The following is a 17,582-nucleotide window of genomic DNA, read 5'->3' on the forward strand; positions in this document are numbered from 1 at the left end:
AGATGAATAGCGCCCTCAAGAGTTTCAGGGTATGGACGCGGGGCCGGCCGGCCGGGCGCGAGTATTCTTCCTGTACTGCATGTGTTCTAATTTTCTGAATACTGATTGCCCTTTTCGAACTCAAAATGTGTGTGCTAAATTCATGTTCATACAGTTCAGTTCGGTAAAGTTTAATTTTGTAAGTTCATGAAATGAAAACTGAGGAGATGTGTGCTCTACCTGCATCGCCAGAGGTAAGTAAATGTGGTAAAAAAACACTCAATTTTGTGTAGTTCAGTTACTAGATAATATAGACCAATGTAATTTTTTTATGTTGTTTATTTTGCTGAGGATTTGGGGGTGGGGCCGGGAAGGGGGGGGGGGTGGGGAAGGGGTAACTGTTTTTAGTATGGTTGGAGTTTGAGGCCCCGCTGCTGAAAGATTTCCGTACCCAGCCATCACCACTTATTCACAAAGGAGTATCTCATTTCTTGAATGAATTTATTTCATAAAATAAAAATAAACAAATGAAAAAGTGGTTGCAGGATAACATTAATAACATTTTTCCAAAATATTGAGATTTTACAATTTTAACAATGAGGTTTCCTTTCTCAATTGGCATTAGGTTGATTTGGAAGTTGTGGTTCACAATTTGATTGAATCATTAATATCTCTCCGCCAGCTAGCTGGTGGCCTGGAGATAAGGGGAACCATCAGTGAGAGCAGGGTAGTCATCCTAGAAACTTAGGCTGTAATCTTGTTGAAGTAAAATCCGTGTTTAATGTTTTGTACAATTTCAGGAGCTGTTAATCTCAATCCGCAGCTTTGTCAAAGGAACCCATGCCCGGTCTGGTCACAAACTATCCAGCGAGGAACACGCCCGTTGTGCTCTACATTTACTGCGTACATTACCCGCTGCACGGACTGCTGTACTTGAACATCTATGCCATGTGTTTGACGAGAGTGTTAACTCATACCTGTTTGAGTTGGAAGGAGAAGGTGGGTATTGTCTCGTCATTTGAACTTCTTTTAACGGAAGGAGAAACAGGCTGTGAAAAATCACTTTCCACCCTAATGTGACTAATCTTTCTACTGTTTGTCAGCCTGCAATATGGTGTGGTGAATTCAACTGCACAGTCACATAAAACATTGCACAGGTTTCTAGTTGAAAAGTCGACCAACATTTTAAGGGAACCATTAGAGTAAGTTACTGCTATGTTTAAATTTTATTAGTAGCTGTGTGAATCTGAACTTTCTTTACTCCATTTATTCTTTTGCAGCCAGCACCGGTCTTAACTTGGATGGTGTTATTCAAGACATCAATGAAGTGCTGTCAAATTTTATCGACACAAACGCAGAGGCTTGGGCGCCGTTTATCTCAGCGGTAAGTTTCTTAATTATTTTTTTCTTTACTTACATATTTATATAAAGTGTTGTTAAATTTGAGTGAATTCTTTGTCTTATTGATTTTTTCTTCTTTTCATAGTGGTCAATTGACCTTTTGGGTCAGATCAGTAGCACCTATGCTGGCCGTAGAGGAGTTCCACACCCCTCCAGTCTCAATGAACTGCTCCAGTTATGGATGACATGCAAAGGTAAAAGGAACTTTTCATTTTACTTTGGGGGAAAATTACAGGCTTCTACTGCCCTTATCTTGGCCTTGTTGCCATTTTTCAATGTCCCCTTGATTCAATGAAAGTGGCTTCATCCATAGATAGTAATAGTTGTGTTTTGTTTATTGTGATGGTTAAAGCTAGATAGCTCAGTTTATAGTGGTTTCAGGTTCAAATCCTGTTGGGATCAATGTTGTTTCTTCAAAATTGACTAAAAATCATCCCATTGAGATAACCTTGTCGTGTATTACTTGATATTTGATCCCTTGGCTGCCTCCCAGGTTGTATAACAAACATAGGTATGATCCCTGGTTACACGGCTGTTAAAGCCATTGGACCTTTTCGGTACAGAAAGAAAAAAAAAAGTTCACAGATTTACAAATAACTTACAGGCTTTACAGAAGGTAGTGGTGAAATACTTCTCTTGAAATATTATTCCATGAAATGCTTTACTTTTTGAGAAAACAGTAAAACAATATCAATTCTCGTTAACGAGAATTACTGGTTTATTTTAAACACATGTCATGACACGGCGAAAAGCACGGATACAAGGGTGGGATTTCCCGTTATTTTCTCCCGACTCCGATGACCGATTAAGCCCAAATTTTCACAGGTTTGTTATTTGACATAGAAGTTGTGATACACGAAGTGTGGGCCTTGGACAATACTGTTTACCAAAAGGGTCCAATGGCTTTAAATTGAATTAATATTTACCAAGTCAGTTTCTGACTGTCGCCTCCAAACAAAGATATTAAAGAAATAAGGAGACCACCAACATTATGACTAGACAGCTCAGTTGGTAGAGCGGTCGCATGATAGAAGCTCAGTTGGTAGAGGGGTCGCATGATAGAAGCTCAGTTGGTAGAGCGGTCGCATGATAGAAGCTCAGTTGGTAGAGCGGTCGCATGATAGAAGCTCATTTGGTAGAGCGGTTGCATGATAGAAGCTCAGTTAGTAGAGCGGTCGCATGATAGAAGCTCAGTTGGTAGAGCGGTCGCATGATAGAAGCTCAGTTGGTAGAGCGGTCGCATGATAGAAGCTCAGTTAGTAGAGCGGTCGCATGATAGAAGCTCAGTTGGTAGAGCGGTCGCATGATAGAAGCTCAGTTGGTAGAGCGGTCGCATGATAGAAGCTCAGTTGGTAGAGCGGTCGCATGATAGAAGCTCAGTTGGTAGAGCGGTCGCATGATAGAAGCTCAGTTGGTAGAGCGGTTGCATGATAGAAGCTCAGTTGGTAGAGCGGTTGCATGATAGAAGCTCAGTTGGTAGAGCGGTCGCATGATAGAAGCTCAGTTGGTAGAGCGGTCGCATGATAGAAGCTCAGTTGGTAGAGGGGTCGCATGATAGAAGCTCAGTTGGTAGAGCGGTCGCATGATAGAAGCTCAGTTGGTAGAGCGGTTGCATGATAGAAGCTCAGTTGGTAGAGCGGTCGCATGATAGAAGCTCAGTTGGTAGAGCGGTCGCATGATAGAAGCTCAGTTGGTAGAGCGGTCGCATGATAGAAGCTCAGTTGGTAGAGGGGTCGCATGATAGAAGCTCAGTTGGTAGAGCGGTCGCATGATAGAAGCTCAGTTGGTAGAGCGGTTGCATGATAGAAGTTCAGTTGGTAGAGCGGTCGCATGATAGAAGCTCAGTTGGTAGAGCGGTCGCATGATAGAAGCTCAGTTGGTAGAGCGGTCGCATGATAGAAGCTCAGTTGGTAGAGCGGTCGCATGATAGAAGCTCAGTTGGTAGAGCGGTCGCATGATAGAAGCTCAGTTGGTAGAGCGGTCGCATGATAGAAGCTCAGTTGGTAGAGCGGTTGCATGATAGAAGCTCAGTTGGTAGAGCGGTCGCATGATAGAAGCTCAGTTGGTAGAGCGGTCGCATGATAGAAGCTCAGTTGGTAGAGCGGTCGCATGATAGAAGCTCAGTTGGTAGAGCGGTCGCATGATAGAAGCTCAGTTGGTAGAGCGGTCGCATGATAGAAGCTCAGTTGGTAGAGGGGTTGCATGATAGAAGCTCAGTTGGTAGAGCGGTCGCATGATAGAAGCTCAGTTGGTAGAGCGGTCGCATGATAGAAGCTCAGTTGGTAGAGCGGTCGCATGATAGAAGCTCAGTTGGTAGAGCGGTCGCATGATAGTCGGGAAATCACAGATTAAAATCACATTCACCCTAAAAGTCATATTTAATATACAACCTTTTTTTTTCTTTCTTTTTTTCCAGGGAGGAATTTTGTTATTCACACTTAAGACCACTCCTCATATTTACAAACACGCTGAAAATATGTAATATTAACAGCAAAGAGATAAACAAAATACAAAATACGATGTTAACCTTATTTATTTGTGTTTTACTGTAACAGCAACAAGAACGTTGATGGACGTGGCATCTCAGTGCTTTGCAGCGATGGTTGGGACATGTCCAGACCTTTGTGTAGATGCTTTGTTAGATACATCTGTACAACACTCGCCACACTTTGACTGGGTTGTGGCACACATTGGGTGAGAAACAACTCTAATAATATTTATCTTTCTTGTAAATGACTGAAGGCGTCAGTGTTTTCAGGAATCTGCTTGATATGGTGAAGGGTTTGATTCTATATATATTTGGTTTGCGGTAACATCATGTGTGTATCTACTTGCCAGGTAGAGTTTGTTCTAAAGAACTGTCTTTCTTTATTCTACTGCCCTGGAGTAGATTTATTGGATGTTCGGAAGACTTCTCAGTTCTTATAAGAACTTTCCTGCTTTTTAACTACTACCCGGGCGGAAGGTATAGAAAATCGACTGAAACTTCTACTTTAGCTTAATATATCCAATCAACATAAGTGCCCTCTGTGGGATTGGAACCAGGGTCCCAGAGGTGAAAGGATAGGCAAGAGATTGGAACCGGGGTCCCAGAGGTGGAAGGATAGGCAAGAGATTGGAACCGGGTCCCAGAGGTGAAAGGATAGGCAAGAGATTGGAACCGGGGTACCAGAGGTGGAAGGATAGGCAAGAGATTGGAACCGGGGTCCCAGAGGTGGAAGGATAGGCAAGAGATTGGAACCGGGTCCCAGAGGTGGAAGGATAGGCAAGAGATTGGAACCGGGGTACCAGAGGTGGAAGGATAGGCAAGAGATTGGAACCGGGGTACCAGAGGTGGAAGGATAGGCAAGAGATTGGAACCGGGGTCCCAGAGGTGGAAGGATAGGCAAGAGATTGGAACCAGGGTCCCAGAGGTGGAAGGATAGGCAAGAGATTGGAACCGGGGTCCCAGAGGTGGAAGGATAGGCAAGAGATTGGAACCGGGGTCCCAGAGGTGAAAGGATAGGCAAGAGATTGGAACCGGGGTCCCAGAGGTGGAAGGATAGGCAAGAGATTGGAACCGGGGTCCCAGAGGTGGAAGGATAGGCAAGAGATTGGAACCGGGTTCCCAGAGGTGAAAGGATAGGCAAGAGATTGGAACCGGGGTCCCAGAGGTGGAAGGATAGGCAAGAGATTGGAACCGGGTTCCCAGAGGTGGAAGGATAGGCAAGAGATTGGAACCGGGGTCCCAGAGGTGGAAGGATAGGCAAGAGATTGGAACCGGGGTCCCAGAGGTGGAAGGATAGGCAAGAGATTGGAACCGGGGTCCCAGAGGTGGAAGGATAGGCAAGAGATTGGAACCGGGTTCCCAGAGGTGGAAGGATAGGCAAGAGATTTGAACCAGGGTCCCAGAGGTGGAAGGATAGGCAACTCACTGGGGAAAAAATGTAAACAAATTAGGAGGGTTAAAGAATACTACTATTTACCATGTAAACAAACATAGTATTCCTTATGGGTAAAAACCAAAATTAATAGTATTCCTTATTTATTTATGTAGGTCATGTTTCCCAAACACCATCATAACACGTGTCCTCTCCTGCGGCCTGAAGGACTTCTGCAACAGCCAATCACAAGGCTTGGTGGCCTCGGATAAGAAGGTTCCCAAGATGGCCTCCGTGGTAGGGATTCTGGGTCACCTTGCGGCCCAACACTCACAAGACATCAGAAAAGCTTTACTCCAATTATTTCAGGTATAATAATATTATTAAGTCTACCCCAAATTATTTTAAATTTACTCAGTCAGTTTTCTTTGTGATTTATAACGTGATATATGAGGAATTTTTTGTTTCATCCCCTGGCTGCCGCTTCCCAGATTGTAGCGCTGGGTATGATCCCTGGCTACATTGCAACTAACGGTTGTACACCAGTCCTACATAACTATGTCCTAACAACTGTTTGCTGATGCCAAATGTCCACTTTTTCAGCAGATTTTCTGGGGCCCAATTTCATGTCTGCTCAATAAAAGCCAAAGCTAAGCACCTACAGAAGCAGACAAACATATGCTTGGACAAGTATATTTCACAGCTAAGCAAGGAATTTTTGCTCGTTTGTGAGTGTACTTCTTGTTACTAAGCATTCTTTGCTTAATATGCAGATAGCAAAGAAATTTGGTGCTTACCCTATAAGCAGAGAATGTTCACAAAATGTAACTTCATTATTGCACATGGCTTCCAGTTCCCAAACCAAGAAGGTTTCATCATGTAACTTCATTATTGCACATGGCTTCCAGTTCCCAAACCAAGAAGGTTTCATCATGTAACTTCATTATTGCACATGGCTTCCAGTTCCCAAACCAAGAAGGTTTCATCATGTTACTTCATTATTGCACATGGCTTCCAGTTCCCAAACCAAGAAGGTTTCATCATGTAACTTCATTACTGCACATGGCTTCCAGTTCCCAAACCAAGAAGGTTTCATCATGTAACTTCATTATTGCACATGGCTTCCAGTTCCCACACCAAGAAGGTTTCATCATGTAACTTCATTATTGCACATGGCTTCCAGTTCCCAAACCAAGAAGGTTTCATCATGTAACTTCATTATTGCACATGGCTTCCAGTTCCCAAACCAAGAAGGTTTCATCATGTAACTTCATTATTGCACATGGCTTCCAGTTCCCAAACCAAGAAGGTTTCATCATGTAACTTCATTATTGCACATGGCTTCCAGTTCCCAAACCAAGAAGGTTTCATCATGTAACTTCATTATTGCACATGGCTTCCAGTTCCCACACCAAGAAGGTTTCATCATGTAACTTCATTATTGCACATGGCTTCCAGTTCCCAAACCAAGAAGGTTTCATCATGTAACTTCATTATTGCACATGGGTTCCAGTTCCCAAACCAAGAAGGTTTCATCATGTAACTTCATTATTGCACATGGCTTCCAGTTCCCAAACCAAGAAGGTTTCATCATGTAACTTCATTATTGCACATGGGTTCCAGTTCCCAAATCAAGAAGGTTTCATCATGTAACTTCATTATTGCACATGGCTTCCAGTTCCCAAACCAAGAAGGTTTCATCATGTAACTTCATTATTGCACATGGCTTCCAGTTCCCACACCAAGAAGGTTTCATCATGTAACTTCATTATTGCACATGGCTTCCAGTTCCCAAACCAAGAAGGTTTCATCATGTAACTTCATTATTGCACATGGGTTCCAGTTCCCAAACCAAGAAGGTTTCATCATGTAACTTCATTATTGCACATGGCTTCCAGTTCCCAAACCAAGAAGGTTTCATCATGTAACTTCATTATTGCACATGGGTTCCAGTTCCCAAATCAAGAAGGTTTCATCATGTAACTTCATTATTGCACATGGCTTCCAGTTCCCAAACCAAGAAGGTCTATCATGTAACTTCATTATTGCACATGGCTTCCAGTTCCCAAACCAAGAAGGTTTCATCATGTAACTTCATTATTGCACATGGCTTCCAGTTCCCAAACCAAGAAGGTTTCATCATGTAACTTCATTATTGCACATGGCTTCCAGTTCCCAAACCAAGAAGGTTTCATCATGTAACTTCATTATTGCACATGGCTTCCAGTTCCCACACCAAGAAGGTTTCATCATGTAACTTCATTATTGCACATGGCTTCCAGTTCCCAAACCAAGAAGGTTTCATCATGTATTTTAATTATTCTAGCCTGGAACCCTGACTTCATGGTATGATTTTCTTTGTAGGAGAGCCTGGAGAGTGATGAGGAACAGCACCTGTTCACTGTACCATTTCTTCTCCAGCTAGCCACCATGTCACCGATGCTACTCAGGGTTATTACTACAGACTTTGTTCAGGCATGTGAGTAAACAGTCATCATAGAGTTATGTATAAGAACTAGAGTGCGCACTGGCCTATATACGCGGCCCGGCATGCGCGCATGCGGCCATTTTCTAAGTTGACAAAACAGCATCGCACAGCGTGTGTTTCCGCGGCCATTTTGTAAGTTGACAAAACAGCTTGCGTAGCGTTCGATAAAAAACGTGTATTTCATATTGAACGCGTGTACAAAATGGTGCGCGTGTCTCCTTCCTTGCGGTCCCGTCGCGTTTGTGCAAGCAGCATCACCAGTGCGCCCTCTAATTCTTATATATAACTCTATGACAGTCATCCATCAAATCGTCCAAGCTTGACTGTGCTTGTTGAGCGTCAAGCCCTCAATATCCATTTTGTAAGGAGTTCTATGAGTGACATTTGCAATGAGTGACTGTGCAAGTCTTAGGTGTATTTGAACGATGCACGTGAGTTTTCATGTGAGTTTGTTTTCTTCCTGCGTTAAAGCAGTGTTAAAAACATGTGACCAAAGTGGTCCTAAAAAGGTTCAAATACATGCAAGACTTGCACTGTCAATTGTATGAGTTTCTAGAAAGCCATTTCCAGTATTTGATTATTAACAAGATAATTTGTAATTTTGAATGGGGTTCCATGGGTGCCACTAAGGTAATAAAGTGAACAAAATAAACTTTCCTTTCGCAGGGAGTAGGATTTGAAGCATTTCATGGTGGAAGTATAATTAAGAAAGGTTTGCAGTAACACCATGTGAATATCTCTTTTGAGTAGAGTTTATTCTGAAAAAACCCAAATGGATACTGACTCACAATTTTCTTCAGGAGATGATATTCACAACCTAGTTTTAGCGGCCAACCTAGTTTTAGCAAGTCATCAATATTAACTTGGCCTATTATCCTCTGGTTATGATAAAGTTAGTTGCAATTATTACGTTTTGCGTTTTTTTTCTTCTGGCAGTGACACCAGAAGTCTTGAACCGTTTGTCGGAGCAATTCTTCAAGTCCTCTGTCCTCCTTCAAGACAAAGACAGTCTCTTGACCCTGGTCATCCATCTCATCTGTCGATCGGGAAGCGGAGCCTTCAAGCTTCTTTGCTTCTTACTCGACCGAGCTTGCAATGGCGGAGAGAGCACAGAGGTCAACGAGCATGTGCAGAATACTTGCGCATTGATACTGGTAGGTTTTTGATAGAGATTTAGTAAAACTTGTTGATCTACTTAACACTCATTATCATCCACTGTGGTTTTTGAATGATAGATAAACTATAACCAAGTCTGCAATATGATATCACGTGGTGAATGCATCCACACAGTACACAGTCAACTCTTCCACTTTTTGCTCATTTAATATCATACACTGTAGTTTTGAGTGATAGGTGAACAATAATTTAGAGGTCACAGGTTCAAATCTAACCCAGACATTGGTTGGTGATAGATATTCCTTGATGGATTTTCTTGATTTGTTTGAATTTTTTGTGTAGGATCTCCTGGTGTTAGATTTACAGCGGTCTGTGTACAGTCAGACGGGTAATTTATCCTTAGCTCAACAGACAGGTTCAACGATGCAAGAGGCCACCCAGATCCCTTTCCTATCAGAGCTTCAGAAATACACCAATACACTGTGCGCTGGCATCCTAACGGCAAATGACTACAGGTAGCTATAACAATCAGAGCACATTACATCCATCACTCGCTCTCTTCATTGACCAATTCACCAACGTATCTGTATCAATGTTTTTCTGCTGTGTACAAAGTTGTTCTTAATTTGTCCCCGGGTAAACTGCCCGGGCTGTGGTGGCACTCCAAAGGCATCCTCACAGGTACCCAACTATACCCGTAGGTGAAGAGAAGCAATTATAGGAAAGCATCTTGCTCAAGGACACAAGTGTCATGACCAGGATTCAAACCAACAATTCGATGACTTAACCACCAGAACTTGAATTCGATGCACTAAACCCCTTCAGCCATGACACTCTATAGATGAGAGCATCTACACAGTACACATTCAATGGTGTACAGCCCATGCAGTTAAACGGTTTCAACTAGTGAGGGTAGGGGTATAGGAAATCTGTTTTGACCGGAAAACCTCATTCCTTTTTCTTTTGTTTACTCTGCGAATGTAGGTTACCATGGTTACAGAGACTCCTTGGTCTGATTGGTGTCCACTGCGGAGAGAGTTGCTCCACCGATATTTTGACGTATGTTCTCATCCGACAATCGTCAACCTCTAAGGTGGGTATCAAACACACAGATACTGTAATACCTGGGGAAACATTGGATAATGTCAATTCAGGTCACGACCTTTACTCTGACCTTTTTCGTGGGTCAGATCTTGCAGCCATTAAGACTGAGCTGTAGGGGCAAGGGATGGTGGCCACAGGAAACTAACACCAAAGTAATCCTGAATATAAATTCCTTTATTATCTGTCAGGTTGGCCTGTTCACATCCCTGCAGGCCCAGATTGAAGCGACCTTCCCAAACGTTCTTGTAAAGACAGTCAACAAGACGATGAATCAATTACAGCGTATCGAAGAACCAGAGGTAAGATTTATGATAAGGACCTCAAGGTCTGCTAAGTCCTATCTATTACTGCCTTCCACCTCAAGGACCATGGTTCGACCCCAACTCATTTTTGAGTGTGGCTTCACAGTTTTAAATGGTTTTAAGCTCACAAAGGGGTTTTCCTTTCATAGGTTTTTGGGTGATTCCAAAGAAAAGCACTCCAAGGTTGATGTAAAATCAACATTGGAGTTTTGTTATTAATTTCTTACACAAATCACCAGCATGTCTGCCATCTCGGGATCACCTCTACATTAAGAACAACTTTTTAATCATATTTGTTAACATTTTTCCCCCGTAAACCCCCCCCCCCCAGACCTACCAGCTTCTAGTCAACATCACACATCTTGTCAAATGGGAGACGGTTGGTGAAGGTCGCGACATCGCGAGGTCAAAGTTCACCAAAGCATTGACCCCTCATCTGCATTCGCTGTCGACCCAACTCCATCATTCGGATTTACTTATCGCAACGCAGACAATGGAACTCTTGTATCTGATTGGTCGACCGGAGCCAGTTACCATGGTAACTCTGGTCAGAGTTGCTCAGTCGGCGGCCGAGTTTTACTTTACTGCGATGCTTATCAAATCAAGTGAGTTTGTTTGTTTGTTTGGCATCTTGGAAAGGTTTTTTGTGGTTACACAAGAAAAGTTTTTAGCTCAAGCACAAATTCCAGTATGAAACTTTACTTTACTGCGATGCCCATCAAATCAAGTCAATTTGTTCGTTTAGGAATCCAGGCAAGGTTCTGCGTGGTTTCACAACTGAGGCGTTGAATGCTCCACCATAAATTTCAGTATGAATTGCGATGGCATGCTTTGCCAAAATTGTGCACACTCTGAACAGCCATTGAGCACAAGAATTTGCTTAGAGAAACAACTGGCTGACAGAAATTGAGTTACCAGCTAAAATTGCATGCACTGTACTTTCCCTGTGACTGGTTCCCTGCTCATTTTTAATAGCTAGTATAAAATTTGTAAGCGCTAATTTCTGCTAAGCGACTTTATGAAACAGGGTCCAGCAGGATGCTATGTAGAGATTTTAGTCTGAGAACTTCATCTTTTCAAGTCTAGTGTTCAGTTATGACTAGGGCCCGATTTCATAGAGCTGCTTTAGCACAACAAAATTATGCTTACTAGAATAAGGTTACCAGCCAATTTTCCATGTCACATGTACAATTTGTGTCTGGTATCCTGCTTATTTTTGCTAAGCAAAAACTGTTTCAGGAATGTTTTCAGCTTTAAGCAGCTCTATGAAATTGGACCCAGGCAAGTTGGGTGAACCAGGCACTGTGTAAATTTATCCCTCATATTCTAACCATTCTCACAGACACTTTGAACAGACGGTACATTCTGCGAAACTGTCAGAGCTACCTGTCTATGTGGTGTCGCATCCCAATGGGTCAGCAGTTGATATTAAGGACACTGATGGAGGGACTGACAAACAGGGTAGGTATAAACACCATAAATAAAGATTGATTTCTAAGAGAGGTTTGCGGTAGCACTATGTGAATAAGAGACGTTAACCATCAGTTCTTTTCAGAACCAACACTACTCAAAAGAGATATTCACATGGTGTTACCGCAAACCTCTCTTAGTTATACTTCCACTATGCAAAGTTTCAAATCCTACTTAAAGATTGATTTGAAAGCTTTATTTATTATTCGTGTGTTTTTCTTTTTTTCTTACAAATGAATATTCCAGCAAAACTGTGCCCTGTTTGGAGGGAAGCCGTGCGTTGATGGAGAAATAATTCCCCTGCGAGACAAACCGACATCTCTACTCAGGGACAACCAGAAGTTTGCCAATGCATCCTTTACGTTACCCGCCAGTAATTCAGCCGTGTTCCATGCCGGAACGATCGGTAGAGGGCTGAAACCTCAGGACGTCAGACCAAAAACATCCAAGGTACAGCCGTCGATTTCACCAAACTCTTCCTAACTTAGGATTAATCTTAGGACTTCGGATGAGTTAAGTTTTGTACAACATACTAGTTAGGACGCATGGAACCCATCCTAGGTTAGGACGAGTTACTTGTCCTAACTCGAGATAGGATTAATCCTAGCATTTTGTGAAATTGGCTGTAAGACCCCATCTTCAGGCTCAAAAAGCCATGACAGTAATTGCATTGCTTTTTCTCAAATTTGCAGGGCATCATGGCGATGCTGTTCATACAAAAAAGGGCACTGTGGCAGATTTGTTGAGTTTGCAGACTGCAAACTTTGTCTAAAAGCTATGCAGATATATCTACCATTTCTTGCATCATGATCTGCAATACTAAATGCTATTTCAAGTCACTCTGCAAAATAATGAAGAAATGACATCATGAAGAAGAGGATGAAATCTTCTGTGTGCAATGTAAAATAATGGGGGTTTTTCATCTAGGGTATTGACATTTTATAAATTTAATAAAACTAAAGCCCATAACAGATTGCATTTTAAAGCCCATAACAGATTGCATTTGAGTCTAAAGCCCATAACAGATTGCATTTTAAAGCCCATAACAGATTGCATTTGAGTCTTATTCCTTGTGTTCCTGGATGCTAGAATATTTTCTTCCGATCGTGTCTATTGGTTATTTTCTTCCGATCGTGTCTATCGGTTATTTCCTTCCGATCGTGTCTATTGGTTATTTTCTTCCGATCGTGTCTATTGGTTATTTTCTTCCGATCGTGTCTATCGGTTATTTCCTTCCGATCGTGTCTATTGGTTATTTTCTTCCGATCGTGTCTATTGGTTATTTTCTTCCGATCTTGTCTATTGGTTATTTTCTTCCGATCGTGTCTATTGGTTATTTTCTTCCGATCGTGTCTATTGGTTATTTTCTTCCGATCGTGTCTATCGGTTATTTTCTTCCGATCGTGTCTATTGGTTATTTTCTTCCGATCGTGTCTATTGGTTATTTTCTTCGGATCGTGTCTATTGGTTATTTTCTTACGATCGTGTCTATTGGTTATTTAGGACTTGTTGAGACTTTTCAATGGTCCCTCATGTGGCTTCAGATATTGAACTAGCGTACAACGTGTACAACATTTCAAGTAAAACACGATGCAGTTATTATTTTGTTAGGGGGAGGGGGGGGGGGAGTTATAAAGTTGTTATCTAGATTCAAGATTCAGTTGTATTTGAAATATTACAAATAAACCTCTCAATGTTAATAATAGTAATAATAAAAATTATTTACATAAACAAAATCTTACTATGTTTTCCTTGCAATGTTTTTTATCTTAGGATGAGGTTCTTTGGAATTGCCAGTTTTTCCTGAACACCATCTACTCCTGTTGTGGCTTCCAAGACCAATCAACATTGAGACCCTCCCCTTCTCAGTCATCAGTCACTTCCAAGAAGGTTGAAGACAAAGCTGCTAAGATGCTTTCCACCATGTTGGTGGAGCTAGCTTGCCCTGATGTCACCCATGTGGGTCTCACATGGCCGGAGGAAGAACACATGAAGGTGACTGTCGAAAGGTTCGTTAAATTAATCAGTCAGTCAATCAATCAACAATAGATCAATCAATCAAACAATCAAACAATCAATCAATCAAACAATCAATCAGAAGACATTTATATAACACCAAATTCAACAACAAAAATTCAAATGCGCTCAAGAAAGTTTAAACCAAAAAAAATATACAAGTGACCAGACACACAAGGCCTGAAGGCCACTTCAAGGTGTGGGCTACATCCAACTATTTTTCAAGGGGCCGTTACCACCTACTCCTTGTTTGAATCTTGTGACATCTTAAGGATTGAGTTTTAACTGGAAATGTTTATTATATATTTTTTTATGTCTTTTTTTGGTGTCTTTTTTTTAACAGAGATTTGTGCGTCAGGAGACGGTTTGATGAGAATCCATTACTTTGGGACATCTTAGAAATGGTCAGCAGAGGTTAGTTCTTATTTAGAGAAACAAAAGACTGTTCAACAATTTTTTTTTCCTGTATTTTTTAGGGTTTAACCACTTCACTGTGATAATAAACATACTTCACTGTGTCTCTGTGCAGAACTACTTCTTCTGGAATTTCTGGAAGATTTTTTGTTGTGAGTATTGTTGTCATAAAGAAACTGTGACAAAACAATGCAAATATAACAAAGGTTCTTATAGTGTTATATATGTTTCTAGTATCCCAAGTCATATCATTAGATCATTAAGTTGGTATGTAAATCTGTCTGTTTCTAGTATCCCAAGTCATATCATTAGATCATTAAGTTGGTATGTAAATCTGTCTGTTTCTAGTACCCCCTGCAATGTGTCAGTGCACAGTGATCTTATACAGTCTCCAAGCAACCTTGATATCATTCTGGATGAGTAGCCGTGAAGAGAAAGGCCGGAACGCACCAAGTCAACTCCAGGCATCTTGCAGATTGTTAGAATGCTTAAACCAGGTACGTTGCTTTTAACATCTTGTTTCTACAAATAGACAAACCCATTTTGGCATGTCGTGGCCAAGCGGTCCAGTTCGCTGGCTGGACCCAAGCTCTGGTGTTGTCAGCAGCAGGGTTCGAATCTCGGTCGACACTTGTACCCTCGAGCAAGGTGCTAGACCATTATTGCTTCGTAAATAGTTGGGAAGGTAGTGCATCCTGCTCTACCAGCCAGGATCCTTGTGGATGATATCAATGTCTACATTCTTACGGATTTTGAAGGGGCAATCTTGTTTCAGCCCCAGGAGTAGGTGGCAACGTGCCCCTAGTGACAGTTGATTTGGTTGACAGCCCATTTCAGTCAAGTGTAGCCCTCACCTTGAAGTGGGTATCCATGTCCTTGTGATGTTATGCGGTAATTAACAATTAAGCCCTAGCACTCACACCATCAACTGACCATTAACTACACAAATAGGCTAGAGCATGAAACCCTAACCCTAACCCCACCCCTTATGCACTCTACCTGAGTGCTGCTGTTAGGCAGTTGATTTGGCAGGCAGGACTGCGAGTAAGTGACTTATCATTTTAAGTTATTCCCATTATAATACTGACTAAGAAATTAAAGATAATATGAACAATGTTGCTTCTCCCCAGTCTGGATTCCTGCCTCCCCCGCTGTGTTACTGCAGTCTGCTCTTTCCTAGTCTGGCACCGAGTGAGATCTACCTACTTCTGACAACTGTCTGGGCGTGTCTTAAGGTATGCCGTAAATAAATAGAGGGGGGGGGGTTCAAACTTATCACCCTTACAATTTAGAGCAGATGTTTTAACCCCTAAACCACTAAGTGGGTTGTGTGAAGCTAGTTCAGATAATGTAATTAGCAGAAGATACCTTTTATTGTATCAGGGATAAAAGAATTCAAGATATAATACTCAGGGTGGTCAGGTTGATGTAGTGGTGGTGTCTTGCCTCTCCTTCCACCTCTAGGACCCTGGTTCGAATCTCGTCAGGGGTACTATATGAACTGGGTTTTCAGTCCCTTCCTGACTGCGTGGGTTGTCCCTGGAATAATTCTCTAGGGTTTTCCTCCCACATCTAAAACTGAAACTTGTTTCTGTGTCTTCTCTCCATTGGGTCATTTGCTTGTACAGTGATTAGGTTCGCTTTTCTGAGAGTCTTTGGCTTCACAACCAGAGTTAATAAATGAAAATGAAAATGAACGAATTCAGTTTGACCTTTACATTTTTTAGTTTGATATATTAAAGTTTTAAGACTTTGAATGTAAATGTTTATTTCAGGAGAACCCACCAAGCGCCACTGCAGTGAATAAGAAAGACGTCAACGGCAGAAACAGCATGTCCTTTCCACCAGGTTAGTTCAAAACTTCTCATCGGAAAATATGTTTTACAAATAAGAGGGGACTTTTCTGTTTTTTTTTATGGAAATCTAACAAAAGAAGCAGAGTAGGCTCTGTGCACAGTTATACCGCCAAACAAAACCCTTGCAATTGAATGGTTTACATGATTGGTCAACTCCCTGGACATTGGACCGAAAAGGAAATTTCCATACTTTTTGTTTTTGAATTTGGAATCTGAAAGAAATGATAGTTTTGTGAGTCTAATAGTTGTTAAATTTGCATCGGGATTAAGAATATTATTTGGTTTTACTGTCCCTGTGATTTTTTTTCACAGAACTTTGGAAAGTAGATAGTATACAGTGCTTACACACACGGGTATGAGGGTATAAGGGTCAAATCAAATCATATTTGTGAGACTAATTTGTATGGAAAGGTTTGCGGTAACACCATGTAATGACTATCTCTAAATGAGTTGGGGTGGTTCTGAAAAGAACAGTTGGTTTTAACCCAATGTTTCGATCAGTATGCTCTGATCGTCTTCTGGAGAAAGCCTACTTCAAGACTTATTTGTGTTAATTCTCTTTAGGCGTGATAGAGAAGTACACTGAAGTGGTACATGCCGTTGTACACAAGAACATCAGTCAGTTCGGTGAGCTATACAGCCAGTTATTTCCAGCGATGTTGTCGACCATGGGGCAAAGTTTGACACCAGCCGTACAGAGCCTGACGCAGGCGGGTCAGGGGACGACAACAGGGGCAGCAGGCCAAGCTCCACAACCAGAACCAACCCAGGGCGTTGTATCGTCGACCTGACACCCATTAAGAACGCTATGGAGATGTGGACTGCAATACCAGGCATGGAAAGCTAATAGTACTAACAAAAAGCACAGCACCACTAATACATAACCATCAATAGGCCTGGGCCCAAATAATAAAAAAAAGCTGTTAGGCAGAAAATACTGCTTAGCAACTTTCTTTGCTAAGCAAAAAATGAGTGGGGCACAAACAGTATAAACTTAATAGTAAGTTTCTGTGCTTACAGGCTTTATGAAATTGGGCCATGGAGTTTCATCTTTAAGAGGGCAAGGCCATTTTCATTTTGCGGAGGGCACTTCGATTGGGAAATCTTAAAGTCTATAGGAAACTTATAAAGTGGTACCAAGGCTAAGACTATGGACAAATTTGAAAGAGCTGGTAAAGTAGAGAATGATGCTTAACAATGTTTTGCTAAGCAAAAACAAGCCGGGTACCAGTTACTTATTGTAGTTGTGACATAGTATTTTAAAGCCATTGGACCCTTTCGGTTCAGAAAAAAAAAAAAAAATCACAGATTTACAAATAACTTACAGGGTTGACAGAAGCCAATAGTGAAAGACTTCTCTTGAAATATTGTTCCATGAAATGCTTTACTTTTTGAGAAAACATTAAAACAATATCAATTCTCGATAGCGAGAATTACGGATTTATTATAAACACATGTCATGACACGGACGAAACGCGCACAAACAGGAGTGGGTTTTCCCGTTATTTTCTCCCGACTCCGATGACTGATTGAGCCTAACTTTTCACAGGTTTGATATTTTTTATATAAGTTGTGA

The 17,582-nt window shown here is 41.6% G+C and overlaps 1 protein-coding gene across 2 annotated transcripts; it reads left to right on the top strand.

The window, feature by feature from the left end:
* The first annotated feature begins 50 nt into the window (after positions 1-50).
* LOC117303452 (integrator complex subunit 5-like) lies at positions 51-17,336 on the top strand. Of its 2 annotated transcripts, none has more exons than XM_033787650.1 (20): positions 51-233; positions 780-978; positions 1,260-1,363; positions 1,466-1,574; positions 3,936-4,074; positions 5,417-5,609; positions 7,605-7,719; positions 8,665-8,882; positions 9,187-9,359; positions 9,829-9,937; positions 10,161-10,247; positions 10,582-10,855; positions 11,593-11,711; positions 11,967-12,170; positions 13,494-13,729; positions 14,080-14,150; positions 14,499-14,647; positions 15,281-15,385; positions 15,926-15,998; positions 16,571-17,336. In XM_033787650.1, the coding sequence occupies exons 1-20, from the start codon at positions 192-194 to the stop codon at positions 16,795-16,797; spliced, it is 2,946 nt and encodes a 981-aa protein (XP_033643541.1). In that variant the 5' UTR covers positions 51-191; the 3' UTR covers positions 16,798-17,336. The 2 variants fall into 2 exon arrangements, with proteins under 2 accessions (XP_033643541.1, XP_033643540.1); XM_033787649.1 differs by having other exon boundaries at positions 52-233; positions 10,137-10,247.
* The last annotated feature ends 246 nt before the right edge of the window (positions 17,337-17,582 follow it).

Source organism: Asterias rubens, chromosome 19 (genome assembly GCF_902459465.1).
Source record: "Asterias rubens chromosome 19, eAstRub1.3, whole genome shotgun sequence".
NCBI lineage: Eukaryota > Metazoa > Echinodermata > Asteroidea > Forcipulatida > Asteriidae > Asterias > Asterias rubens.

What these genes read in the sequence shown, in the direction of transcription:
- LOC117303452 (XM_033787649.1), top strand. Translation starts at nt 192, where the DNA reads ATGAAAACTGAGGAGATGTGTGCTCTACCTGCATCGCCAGAG. An exon ending in GGGCGCCGTTTATCTCAGCG is followed by an intron (nt 1,364 to 1,465) that starts GTAAGTTTCTTA and finishes TTCTTTTCATAG; the next exon opens with TGGTCAATTGACCTTTTGGG. An exon ending in TGTTAGAATGCTTAAACCAG is followed by an intron (nt 14,648 to 15,280) that starts GTACGTTGCTTT and finishes GCTTCTCCCCAG; the next exon opens with TCTGGATTCCTGCCTCCCCC.